General features: G+C 40.6%; 1 protein-coding gene across 1 annotated transcript in view; it reads left to right on the top strand.

The window, feature by feature from the left end:
• LOC148897580 (uncharacterized) overlaps positions 1-14,286 on the top strand; it is a 66,290-nt gene that overhangs the window by 34,394 nt on the left and 17,610 nt on the right. The window contains exons 18-25 of the mRNA XM_088995934.1: positions 209-280; positions 938-1,068; positions 1,179-1,247; positions 1,695-1,771; positions 3,277-3,378; positions 11,179-11,269; positions 12,583-12,646; positions 12,721-12,802. Of these exons, the coding sequence (XP_088852060.1) occupies positions 209-280; positions 938-1,068; positions 1,179-1,247; positions 1,695-1,771; positions 3,277-3,378; positions 11,179-11,269; positions 12,583-12,646; positions 12,721-12,802 (688 nt within the window). The remainder of the gene's footprint in view (positions 1-208; positions 281-937; positions 1,069-1,178; positions 1,248-1,694; positions 1,772-3,276; positions 3,379-11,178; positions 11,270-12,582; positions 12,647-12,720; positions 12,803-14,286) is intronic.

The raw sequence follows: 14,286 nt of genomic DNA, 5'->3' as shown, positions 1-14,286 counted from the left end.
AAAGACAACACTCAAGCAAGGCTGGACTTTATGTGAGAATTCACTCGCGGGATGTTAATTATTTATTTATTCTTTCATTTGTTTATTTATTTATCCGTCCATCTAAAGTTTTATTATTTATTTAGCAATTTATTTATTTATTTATCGGTTTCCCATTTATTTATTTATTTATTTATGTATTTATTTATTTGTGTCTCTATCACAAAAGACAACACTGGAGCAAGGCTGGACTTTATGTGAGGATGCTCCCGCCAGATGTTACTCAACGTCCAACGAGCCGGTAAGGTTGAACATATTGCAAGATGACATTTAAACAAATGTGGAGAAATATGTCAAATTGTCATGTGTAATATACAGTATAAGAAATGAGATTTTGCAACAATTTTGGTACACCTTTTTTTCACTCACTTGGAGAATAATTGAACAAACAATACACGATCTACTGATTTTTTTTTTACACCCTAAATCATCAAATATACATACGATAGACATATATTGTCATACAATTTTAACTGAATATTATTAACTGAAGCTCAAACTCCTCCTTATAAACGGTATCCCCCTCATAAATGTCTAGTCCTCTTGGATTTTTTTTCCCTTGTGCCTATGTAACGTCATTTCATATCAGAGGAGTTATTCACTGTTCTTTTGCCATTGCTGTTATCGCCCCCCTGTCCCCTTCTCGGTGCATTCCTTTCCTTCCGTCGCTGATTGATCTTTCAATGCGTTCTCTGTAAAAAAAACATGCTGGCTTTTTTTTTAGCTTGTCATTATTCACATTGCAGTGTTTTCTCTGCCTTCATTTACCTCCCATTGGATCTTTTCTTTGGCTGGCCAAGTCACTCGCGCTGTACATCATGTAAGCCGTTTAGGGTCAGGCTTGAAACGGCCCAGCTGCTTTTCCGGTCGGTCGTAGTAAATATTGTTTGCATTTTAGCTCCCAGGCATCTATCCGAAACATTATTCCCAGTTGGTTCTGCCACCTTTGGCCAAACAGAGGCTTACGCAAGCTTGGGAGGTGAAAAAATGTGAGGAGAAGAAGGTTTCACCACAGAGCAGCTTCAATCGGTAAGACGGGTAACTGGCAATTGCGCGATGCTAACGTCACAAGCCTGACTTTTGGAATTGTATTATCTGCATTTGAAAATTATGGAAAAATATATATATTTTTATTTTAGGAAAATGTCTACTTCAACTTCCATAGCGAGCGACTTCTCTGAGAGATCTGAAAGAATTCTGGAGGAATGGTAAATTGTACCACAATGCATTCACTTGTTTGCATTGAAACAAGTGATTACTCTTCAATCCTAAAGTTGGGTCTATCAATTTTTTGAAAAAGGCAATTTTTATACATTTGTCGTAATTTCTCTAGAGCAAAACGTTTTTTTCTTCTTACAAAAAATTGCATGAAAAATCTAACAAATAACCAATTTCTTCCCAAGAATTTAACTAATAATCATAATAAAATTGTCGATGTTCTGAACAAAAACACTCACTAACAAATGCATTTGCATCTTAGATCGACTTGTCCCTGAATCTTCACAATGTGGTGTCCCTCATGGTTGCGTTCTCGCTCCCCTTTCTATTTGAACTTAAAATCCTGAAGCATGATGAAGCAGACCTAATTTCCCATATGCATCCTTGCATTATTCTCAGTTCCACATTACATTGAACACGTAATCTTATGTCTGTAGGGGCTTCACGAACAAGCAGACAGCTGAGCTGATGCTTCTGAGAGCCCAGAAGATGAAGTCCAAGCAGAAAAACGCAGGTGAGTTCCATTTAAACTTTCTAGTAAGTATGCATTTGCTTCTTGCTCTGACAAGTGGAATACAGTAATACCTCGGTTTACGAACCCCTTGACTTACGAACTTTTCGGTTTACGAACGTCACATTTATGAAAATTTTACCTTGGCATACGAACTTTACCTTGGCATACGAACTTTTTTCGTCCACGGAGCTGCCTCAATGAGTGATGTGTCGTTCGCAAACGAGCCCGTTCTTCTAACAACAAATTGGCAGCCGACTGTTTTTGTCCTCCATTTCCCGCCCCCAGTCTTCGGTTAAAGCCACATGATTGGTCAAGAACGCAGCAGTGAGGGGTTAAACATTAAAGAGACAGGCAGACGACAGTGAGAGAGTTTCAACTTTGATAGTTCAAAGGAAGAGTGTAGACTGCAAGGTTAAAATATCCCATCAATCAGGCTCGCACCAGCCATCTGTACACTTGATGCAAAAAAAGCAACCCAGCTAAACAGAACACAATTGATGAGGAAGTAGATACAATTATCAAAGAGAAAGCACCTACAAGGGATCATTCTTCAAGATGGTGAAAGAAGAAGGCTACGTTCCTCATCAAGTGTTTAATGCTGAGGAAACCGGCCACTCCATTCCATCAACGACCATCACAAAGGTAAACAAAACGGCTTTATTATACTGTACAGTTTATTTCTTTAATTATAATACCATAGCACATTTATTATACATAAAATAAGGTATATTTTGTGTAGTTTTAAGGCTTAGAAAATTATGTTTTATGGGGACCTGGGAACGGATTATTCTCATTTTAATGGTTTCCTATGGGAAATTATTTTTTGGGAAACACACTTTTCGCCTTACACACTCTGTTTGGGAACCAATTAAGTTCGTAAGCCAAGGTATCACTGTATATGAGAAAGCTTGAAACAGGCGAGGCCACTCTCAACTGTCTAATGTCTTTTATACTATAAAAGGAGTGTAATAGAAAGTATGCTGTCATTCTTGATCCTTGGTCTATTTTGACTTGTGTTTTGGAAAAAATTGCATCACGTGTCTCCTGTAACACTAAACAACCCTGATGGCATCGCTTAAAAAGAAAAAAAAAAAATGGGTGCGTTGCTTGGTTTGATGGTCCTGTTTGTTTCTCGGGCTGAGCACCTTTCCAGCTCGCGTGCGCTAACGAGCCGTAACACATAGCAGAAGCCAAACTCTGTCGCTTCTTATTCAGCTTCATTTACGGAAAAGGACAAATCTTGTGTCGTCGTTGTCTGGGTTTCGTGCGGTCCGGGTTGACGTGGCCCTGTAACACCGCTGCAACAGTAGTCCAACCCTTTGATGGCCATGTCATCCCGTCATCCCAACCCAATGTCGGCCAGGTCTTTGTCGAGTTTAACTCATGGTGGCAACCAGAGCCGTGCTTTCATACTTCCCAGAAATGAGGTTGCGGTTCTCTTTTTTTTTTTTTTTTTTTTTTTTAAAGTCCTGATTTAACCTCCTTCTGCCCTCCCCCCCGTGTAGGTCCGGCAGGGCAACGAGAGGCCTGGAGAAACCAGCCACTTACCACCTACCAGCTGGAACCACCAAACAGGCTCGCGCGGCGCAGTAGAAATGCTCTAAGGGGTAAGGCCGAGCTGTTCATGGCGGGACATTATAATAATAATAATACATTTTATTTATAAGCGCCTTTCAAAACTCTGAAGGTCACTTCACAGTCACAGGATAAGTTTTTCTGTGGGTGAGCAGTGGCAGCCACACACGCTAGTGTTCACTCAACCCGGGATAACTCAAAAAAAGAAATAGAAATAGATAGAGATAGATAGCAATAAATAGAATATAGAAAATAGATAGAAAGCTAGATAGCTAATAGATAGCTAGCTGGCTAGCTAGCTAGCTAGATAGATAAGAGATAGCAAATAGATTGCTAGCTAGATCGCCAGCTAAGCGATAGCAAAGAGATAGCAAATAGATAGCAAATAGATAGCCAGCTAGATAGCTAAGAGATAACAAACAGATAGCCAACTATATAGCCACCTAGCCAGCTAGATAGCTAAGAGATAGCAAATAGATAGCTAGCTAGATAGACAGCCAGCTAGCCAGATAGCTAAGAGATTGCAAATAGATTGCTAGCTCGATATCCAGCCAGCTAGCTAAGAGATAGCAAATAGATATCCATCTAGATAGCCAGCTAGATAGCTAAGAGATAGCAAATAGATAGCCAGATAGCCAGCGGGCTAAGAGATAGCAAATAGATAGCAAGCTTGATAGCCAGCCAGATAGCTAAGAGATAGCAAATAGATTGCTCGCTAGATAGCCAGCCAGCTAGATAAGAGATAGCAAATACATTGTCTCAAGCAAGGGTGGGCCTAAACAAAGTCCTAAGAATAATTATTCAATGTTCAACCTTTTAAAATATGATTTAAATATTCAACATTGCTTTTGTTTACTCTTATTTTTGTCCGCAGTTGCATCATTTCTGTTGTTATATGCTTTCCTACTACAGTGATACCTCAGCCTACAAATGTAATTGTTTCCCAGAAAGTATGTGTAAGGGGAAATGTTTGTCTGCCAAATATTTATTTTCCATAAGAAACCATTAAAAATTAGAATAATCCGTTCCCAGGTTCCCATATTTTTTTTTTTTTACTAAATAAGCCTTAAAACTACACAAAATACCGTATTTTATGTGTAATAAATGTGCTATTGTATTGTAATTAAAGAAATAAACTGTACTGTATAATAGTCGTTTTATTTACTTTTGTGATGGTCGTTGATGTAGTTGCCTCTTGCTGATATCCGAGTGAAGTTGCCGTGCTTTCTCGCGATAATACCCTCATTCACACTGTCCCCTGCTAGCTGCTTTTCGTTAATCCAAATCAACAGAAGTTTTTCAACCTCATCTATTGCCTGAGACCGTCGCTTACACAACACAGAAACACCCTTAGCCACACGTAGCAATGGTCAACTTAGCATACTGGTACTGGGATGCTAAGTCACACAAACGCACACCTCGTTTGTGTTTTTCGATGATCTCCTTCTTCTGCTCGACCGTAATTTTCTTTTGTGTCCTCTTCGGCTGAACACTAGCCTGTGGTGGGGTCTTTTTCGGTCCCATAATAGCAAAAGTACTCTACTTGATAACAAACCATGTCTGCACTCAAACAAAGGCGGTGACGAAAACTAGTCCGCCAGCCACCGTGGCGCTGTTCGACTATGTGGTTTGGTGTTCACCCGCCGAAAACGAGTCCGCCAGCCACTGTGGCGCTGTGTGATTTGGTTCGTTTGCCGAAAACTAGTTCGTATGCTTAAGTAAGATTATATTATCGCAAATTTAATGTTTGTAAGGCGGAAAGTTCGTGATCTAAAGCGTTCGTAAGCTGAGGTATCACTGTATTATCACAAGTTGCATTTGTAGTTTTTAGGCTGTTTATCGTGCCCCAATATCCTGTCGATATTGATTACATTTGACCTGCACCAATCTACATTGGGTTTGAATATATACATAGAGTCTAAAAAATGTCGAAGGCAGCAGGAAGATGAAAATGGTGGGCTTGATCCTAGACTTTATTTTTTGGTATCGATTGTTTTCCATCACATCTGCAAATGCATTGTGTCTCGCTTTCTCGGTCAGGGGCGTTCCCTCCGTGACGTCACGTCAGGCATCGTCACCAACTCAAAAACAAGACTTCCTGAATATTCAGCGCGAGTCTTAAAACGTAAAATATAGCAATATGCGGTGGAATCCTATTAAAATACACTCAGTAGAATTCATTTGAAGTGATTTTACAAATTATGGACACAACTTGTCCGTAGACGTCGGTTGTCCTTTAAGTAGCACACGTTTGACGCACAGTATTCGGGGAAAAACACAATAGTGTGTCAACAACTATGATCCTGAATCTGATCCCCCGTCCCTACCTTCTCTGTCGCACCCCTGACCGTGACCTGGAGAAAGTTCTCCACCTTCCTCCCCCTCCTCCTCGTCCGGATCTTTTCCCCACCCCCTACCCCTCAGTGCCCGAGGTCTGAGAAGGCAGCCAGGCCCGGCTAGCCTGGGCCCGGGCCCGACACGCTCTGCCCAAGAGGGGTTAACGTTTCAGGGGGTTTCGAGTCCGGGTCCTTCTGGAGGTGATTAGCCCCAAAAAGCCATGACAGATTCTTTCCAAGATATCTGACGCGCCGTGTTTATTTTATCCGGGCTTTGTGTGGATGTGCTGGACATGAGTAACCCACTTGAAACGGGTATCGGCTTACACGGAGAGACAGGGGAAGAGGATGGATGGAAAGGGGTGGCGCGGGGAGGCGGTTGACGAGCCTCGAGATGTTTTGTTGTGAAGGGGGAAAAATAAAACATTCCTCCGATGATTTTTGTTGTCAAGTGAGGCAAAGTGGGTGACGTGGTCCCTCCGCGGCTATGCAATAATAATAATAATAATAAGAAGACATAATTTAGGAATTAATTATTTTTTTCTGATGAAAGAAGACACTGTAAGGTTTCTTACGCTGCATTGAATGTTTATGTAGTCCCTAAATGTCAATATTCTGCAGTTCCTGCAATTTTAGTGAAAATGACAAAAACCCTGGCACTGGAGTTGGACACATTTTTTCACATCGTCTGGCAGTGATGAATGAGTTAAGAGAACGATTAATGTAACGTTTACACTTTTTCAACACCTTTCACAAATAATTTAAAAATGCGGTATCAAAATTTTCAAGAATTTTGGAAATCCATATTTGACAACATTTATTTTTATGTTTCATGGCCTATATCCTCTTGCTCAATGTTTCTTATACTGCGTTCAATGTTTGTGTAGTCCTAAAACTCAATATACCCTGGAATTCAAGTGACAATGACAAACGCCCTTGCACTGGACTGCACACAATGAGTTACAAAGTTCTGATGTGTTTTTTTTTCCACCATATTGTGCATGTCGGCGTTCATTTTTCGGGGAGCGATGCAGTTTATTGGTTCCACGGAGTCTACCTTTGATCTTTGAACTCTACGGAAACAAATTTTAGCGTTCTACTGACGCGGTGGCTCCACAGTGTTGTTTGTATTCCAACAATTCTGCCCGGTCGGCTTTGAAATCTTACATGATGTGGAGGCGCCATCTTTAACTCCTCCCCCATCTGTAGTTCAGTAAATAAACAGCTCTGTGCATTTTTTTAGGGAAGTAGAATTTACAGTATGAAAAACAAGGTATAATAGAGTTTTATGATCATCTTTGACAGTGTATTCATAGTTTATCGAACAAGTGGTCTAGGGAGGAGGGCATGGGGTTGGGGGGGTGCATGTCATTTCTTGAGTCCTTCAGGCCACCCTCTGTTTCTCCTGCCGACCTTCTGATATCCGTTCTTCTCCTCGGCGCAGACGAGCTGGCTTAATGCGCTTAAGAGCCCCTCTTAACAGGCGTGAATCCTACACCCCCTCCACCCTCCCCCTGCCTTATATCCTGAAGGAGTACTGGAGGGAGGGAGGGAGGGGGGGGGGGGGTCTCGGGAGGTTTGTAGATTTGTTGGGGGTTGGTCAATGTGGAGTGAATAGTCTCCATGCTGCTGCCATATTGAATGTTATGTTCCTCCATTCAAAGTCCAACCTAAAACTGAAAGTCAACCGGAATTTACACCTCATCTGGAATACCAACCCTAAACCCAACCTCACCCGGAACCTCATTTACAACGATAAGAACTTCTCAGAATCAGAATCAGAATCAGAATCTCTGTGGTGTTAATTTACGGTTTGACCAAACACTCCTGACGATCATTTTCTTCATGTGGTTTTAGAAGCTATTTTGGCTACATTTTAGGTCATACAACCGAAACACCCTGACTTTCGCCTTCAATCCTAACCATCTGTCCTTATCCCAAATGCCAGACCCCCCTCAGATAACCTTTAAACACAAACACTACCTCCTAATTTTGTCCTTAGATATGGCTCAAAATCCGAATCCCCAGACTTAAACCCCAATCCTTACCCCATAAACCTCACCTAACATCCCTAATTTTAATTTCTTCACTCTAACAGCCTTACAATATATCCGAACGAAGTCCCAAGCCCCTGAATCAAACCCAAAACCCTTCACTGAAACCACCTGACTCAAAACCCTAATTCCGTAATTGTAACTCTTGACCTACCCTGCTACCACCAATCTCCAATCCGAACACAAACACAATCTCCGAATTTTGTCCTGAGAACCTACCCCCAAACCATGGCTCAAAATGCCAACCCACAGATTTAAACCCTAATCCTTACCCCATAAACCTCACCTCACTTCCCAAATTTTAATTTCTTAACCCTAACAGCCTGACCTTATTTCCGAACTAACTCCCAAACCTCTGAATCAAACCCCTTCACTGACTCAAAAGCCCAAATCCGTAATTCTAACTCTTAAAGGACAACCGCCACCATTTTTTTGTTTCCTAACCGACATCAGAAAAACATTTTATAGCATCTAAAATACCCAAAACACGCAGGCTGATATTTTTTGTCAAATGCAAAACACCAATAAAAATGAGTTTTTGTCCCAAAACGACTTCAAAATGACCTTGGAGATTTCAGAAGGTCCCGCCCCCTTGCTCGTGACGTCACGCCCGGACGTCTTGCCTTGCTCTAGAATCAAAACAATGGCTTCAAATTCGCAGAAGATGCTTTGTTGCTCATCCATTTATGAATATGATTCAAATAGTTCTGAAGAAGAAAGCATAAATATTTGCAATCGATTAAAGAAGTCCTTCCGTATCAATTCGAGCCGTCAGGACTCCAATGTAGCATCCCAGAAAATGCACAAGATGGCGCCCAAGCTCCGTTGGAAATGGGCTGATTTGTCTGCTTGTGTCAACTAGTATCAAATAGTAATCTTGGTGCAACACACAACGATTCACCATCGCGTTATCTATATGTTTTCCTTCTAATTTCACCATCAACACGGAACACGAAGTTTTCAGACCAAACAAAGTACCCAAAATGCATTGTGTCGCTTTCTCGGTCAGGGGCGTTCCCTCCGTGACGTCACGTCAGGCATCATCATCAACTCAAAAACAAGACTTCGTGAATATTCAGCGTGAGTCTTAAAACGTCAAATATACAGTAAAGTCTCGTTATATCGCTATTCAAGGGAGTCCGAAAAAATATCGATATAACCGGGACTATCGATATATCCGACCCTGTTTGCATGTAATTTTCTCCGTGCGTGCATAGAAATAGTATCGATATAACCGGGACTATCGATATATCCGATATCCATATAACGAGACTTTACTGTAGCTATATGCGGTGGAATCTTTGTAAAATACGCTCAGTAGAAGTAATTTGAAGTGATTTTACAAATTATGGACACAACTTGTCCGGAGGCGACGGTTGTCCTTTAATCTAACCTGCTCCCCCTAATTTCCCATCCAAACACTTTTAACCTGAACCCAAATCCTTCTCTCCCAGCTCCAAGTTTCTCTGCCAGATTCAGCGATTCTTTTATAATGCAATTCAGCGCTAGCTTGCTGTCGCTGTAGTTCATAAAATTACCCCTATGTCAACTTCAATCACGTAAACTGTTAAAAACACACATATTTAATCAAAAATTAATTCAAAATACTTGAAAGTGACTCCCGACGGCCTCATCTTTCCAAATTGGGAAGCGCGAGCATCAATTTGCCGGCCCTGCTTGTGCACCCCCTGAGGGGTGGGAGGCGTAGATGGGGGACATCCATCATTTGACACTTTTAGTGGTCCTCGGCAATTAACCCATGAAAACTGTAGCCCTTTCCCTCCAAAGTGGGCAATAATGGTGTCATTCGTCCCAGTGACGGCCCGTCAGGATCCGTTATTAGCCCACAACCGTTTACGGCCGCCCTACTGTCAGCACAAACGCAAATGTTTACTCTGAGTTACGGCCTTATTATGGGATTTCAACATGCCTCGTAAATCAGCCGAGTTCCCTCTCTTTCTCCACTGGGGAGCGAGTCGCGTGTCTTTCAGTAACTGGAAATGTTTGATAATAAACGCACAATGCTCTTTTAAAGTGAAAGTAAACACACCGGCAGCTTTGGCCGCACAAGCTTTTCTTTATCATCTGCCAAGAGAAGCTTTTTACTGTGAGTTTTTTTGTGGTTTGGGGGTTTTGTGTGTCTACATTATTTAATCTCTTATTTTTAAACTCAGTTACTGCCATTTCCGAATGTATTCAGGAATTGAAAATATGACGTAGAGCGCCATTCCCGAATTTGTTCGGGTTTTGTTTTTTTTTCTTACTAGGGTGCCGATAAAATGTTGACCAGACCTCTGGCAATGTTTCCACAAGGGGGCAGCATTTCCCTTTTTTCCATGTTAGCTCTTTGTTTCAGCTTCAGCTTTTGTTCAAGCGCTATATTAACCAATACGTATGTATTGCGTTGTATTTTGGACAACCACCCACCCTAATTTCAAGATCATATAACTCCAGACCCATATAATTTAGGAATTAACCCTTTTTTCATATGAAAGAAGAGAGTCTAAGGTTTCTTCCGCTGTATTGAATGTTCCTAAAACTCGATATTCTGTGGGTCCTGGAATTTGAGTGAAAATGACAAAAACCCTGGCACTGGAGTGGACATTTTTTCACGTCTGGCAGTGAATGAGTTAAGCATTTAATATTTTCTCATAATAAGTGTGTTCATGAAATTAAGTTGGAGAAAAATGGCTGCAATTTAACATCAAAATAAATCCAATAACTAATAATAATAATAATACAAAATTAATAATAATAATAATAATAAATTTTATTTATAAGCGCCTTTCAAAACTCTCACTTTACAGTCACATGATATTTTTTTCTGCGGGTGAGCAGCGGCAAAATAAATAATAACATCTAACATTTGTGTGAAAATTTTAAATGGTTTACAATTGTCACCCAAAGAGAAGAAATTTTACATTGAATTTAGCTCGCAAGAATTCAACAAGCAACATTCCATCGTAACTTGACATTTACATAGAAATGTGACCTGATAGCTTTATTTGGTGCAGTGTTAAGCACGTGTAGTGCTCATAAGCGCCTCCCGCGGGCCTGGAGGGGAACAGTCAAGCCCAAATGCTATTTCCTTGCATCAGATTAGCCTGCAATTTTGCCTGTAAAAAAATTTTACTGTTTGATGAACGCACACACACACACACACACACACACACACACACGCACGCACGCACACACACACACACACACACACACACACACTCACACACACACACACACACACACACACACACACACACACACACACACTATTATTCGTAGGCCACACAAATCAACATGAGGGTTTTCCCACACTGTCACAATCTTTAAAATGTACATTTTGTGTATCATTATGACAAAAGTAAAATTAAAAAAGGCTCTTTGAATTAACACGTCAAATAATAATAATTTAATAATTGTTGGCTGTTGTATTGCGGCGTCCCAGTTCACCAGGGGCAGACCGGACCTGGTCGGGCAAGGTGGGAACGGACTCGTGAATGGCTTCGAAACCAGAATACTTTGGGGCATTCGGAGAGGTGAGCAGCAGATTTTTAACTCTCGGAAGACCTTGTCTAACATTTTTTTAGATCAAAGACAGCAGCTTCATTCAGAGAAAGCCAGATTTCAAGGACAACCGACGCCTCCGGACAAGTTGTGTCCATAATTTGTAAAATCACTTCAAATGACTTCTACTGAGCGTATTTTAATAAGATTCCACGGCATGTAGCTATATTTTACGTTTTAAGACTCGCGCTGAATATTCAGGAAGTCTTGTTTTTGAGTTGGTAACGATTCCTGACGTGACGTCACGGAAGGAACATCCCTGACCGAGAAAGGACACACAATGCACTTTACGGTACTTTGTTTGGTCTTAAAACTTCGTGTTGATCCGTGTTGATGGCGAAATCAGAAGGAAAACACATGAATAACGCGATGGTGAATCATTGTGTGTTGCACCTAGGCTACTATTTGATACTAGTTGACACAAATTCCCAGCAGACAAATCAGCCCATATCCAACAGCGCTTGGGCGCCATCTCCTCTTCAATAATATCTGAATCATATTCATAACTGGATGAGTAACAAGAAAGCATCTTTTCCCGAATCTTAAGCCATTGTTTTGATTCGAGAGCAAGGCAAGACGTCCTTGCGTGACGTCACGAACAAGGGGGCGGGACCTTCTGAAACGGAAACTTTCTGAGGTCATTTTGAAGTAGTTTTGGGACACTTTAACTCAGAGGTGTCAAAGTCATTTTTTGCCGCGGGCCACATTGTAGTTATGGTTTCCTCTCGAGGGCCGTTATGAATTTGGGGAACCCATTAGAATGTTTAAATCCCTTCAAATATTACATATAGAGCACACAGCAAATTAATGAATAACTCGTTTTCAAATCTGAAGTCAAGAATAATGACTTTTATTGTGGTTGACATCCAAAAATATGAAATTTTGGCTCAGATTTTAGCAATCATCCTGGAATTTAACAAGTTTGATTTGCTTTCGCGGGCCGAAAAAAATGATGTGGCGGGCCGGATTTGGCCCGCGGGCCTTGACTTTGACACCTGTGCTTTAACTCATTTTTATTGCTGTTTTGCATTTGACTAAAAATATCAGCCTGTGTGTTTTGGGTATTTTAGATGCTATAAAACGTTTTTCTGATGTCAGTTAGGACACAAAAAAAAATGGTGTCGGTTGTCCTTTAATTGAATTAAAATAATCTTTTGAATATTCATCATATTTTCTGTTTTAATGATACAACACCTGTATGACAGTTTCTGGGTTTCAAGTGTGTTTCTTAAATTACGATATAATGCATCCAGGAATGAATAACTTTCCAAATTGTTATCCACAGCGAACATTTCTTACCACACATCTCTTCCGACTTGGTGAGTGGTGGGCGACGACATCCACTTGCAGTAAGTAGTAAGCCAACACGTACGCGCACAAAATGCCTGCAATGCTAACGTCACGTTGATTGTATTGCGTCTAGCCAGAAGCACGTCGAATGGAAAATTTACATGCCCAATCCTGCCGAGATAATAAAAACAATCTCGGACATCCAGTAGAATCAGGTGAGTCATTTAAAATTACTCAAATGTCATTTTTGGGCATTCACTGCCGCGCGATGTGCACAAATGTGTCCACTCCAGTGCCAGGGTTTTTGTCATTTTTCACTCAAATTGCAGGACCCACAGAATATTGTGTTTTCGGACTGTATCAACATTCAATGCAGGGTTAGAAACCTTAGTCTCACTTTTTTCATCAGAAAAAAACTAGTTAATTCTTAAGTTATATGGGTCAGGTGTTATCTGAGCTTGAAATGGGCTGTACAAAATACAATACAATACATATATATTGATTTATATAGCGCTTTAACAACAGCTGTGTCCTGCTTTTCAAAAAAGCATGACATGGAGCGCCATTCCCGAATTTGTTCGGGTTTTGTTTGTTCTTGCTTGGTGCCGATAAAGCGCTGGTATGACCTCTGGCAATGTTTTCCCCTTTTTTTTTTACTGATTCACTGCCATTCATGACTTTATTTGTGAATTCAAAATATGACTTCGAGCACAAGTCCCGAATTTCTTCGGGTTTTGTTTTTTTTCTTGTTTGGGTGCCGATAAAGCGCTGGTATGACCTCTGGCAATGTTTTCCCCCTTTTTTTTTACTGATTCACTGCCATTCATGAATTTATTTGTGAATTCAAAATATGACTTTGAGCACAAGTCCCGAATTTCTTCTGGTTTTGTTTTTTTTCTTGTTTGGGTGCCGATAAAGCACTGGTCATTCACCTCTGGCAATGTTTTCCCCCTTTTTTTTACTGATTCACTGCCATTCATGAATTTATTTGTGAATTCAAAATATGACTTCGAGCACAAGTCCCGAATTTCTTCTGGTTTTGTTTTTTTTTCTTGTTTGGGTGCCGATAAAGCGCTGGTATGACCTCTGGCAATATTTTCCCCTTTTTTTTTACTGATTCACTGCCATTCATGACTTTATTTGTGAATTCAAAATATGACTTCGAGCACAAGTCCCGAATTTCTTCGGGTTTTGTTTTTTTTCTTATTTGGGCGCTGATAAAGCACTGGTCATTCACCTCTGGCAATGTTTTCCCCCTTTTTTTTTACTGATTCACTGCCATTCATGAATTTATTTGTGAATTCAAAATATGACTTTGAGCACAAGTCCCGAATTTCTTCGTGTTTTGTTTTTTTTCTTGTTTGGGCGCTGATAAAGCGCTGGTATGACCTCTGGCAATGTTTTCCCCTTTTTTTTTACTGATTCACTGCCATTCATGAATTTATTTGTGAATTCAAAATATGACTTCGAGCACAAGTCCCGAATTTCTTCTGGTTTTGTTTTTTTGTCTTGTTTGGGTGCCGATAAAGCGCTGGTATGACCTCTGGCAATGTTTTCCCCTTTTTTTTTACTGATTCACTGCCATTCATGACTTTATTTGTGAATTCAAAATATGACTTCGAGCACAAGTCCCGAATTTCTTCGGGTTTTGTTTTTTTTCTTATTTGGGCGCTGATAAAGCACTGGTCATTCACCTCTG

This window comes from Hippocampus bargibanti, linkage group LG05 (genome assembly GCF_051943395.1).
Source record: "Hippocampus bargibanti isolate YZ-2025 linkage group LG05, ASM5194339v1, whole genome shotgun sequence".
NCBI classification, from domain to species: Eukaryota; Metazoa; Chordata; class Actinopteri; order Syngnathiformes; family Syngnathidae; genus Hippocampus; species Hippocampus bargibanti.
The sequence above is the reverse complement of the archived record's forward strand: the minus strand, read 5'-3'. Positions and strand labels throughout refer to the sequence as shown.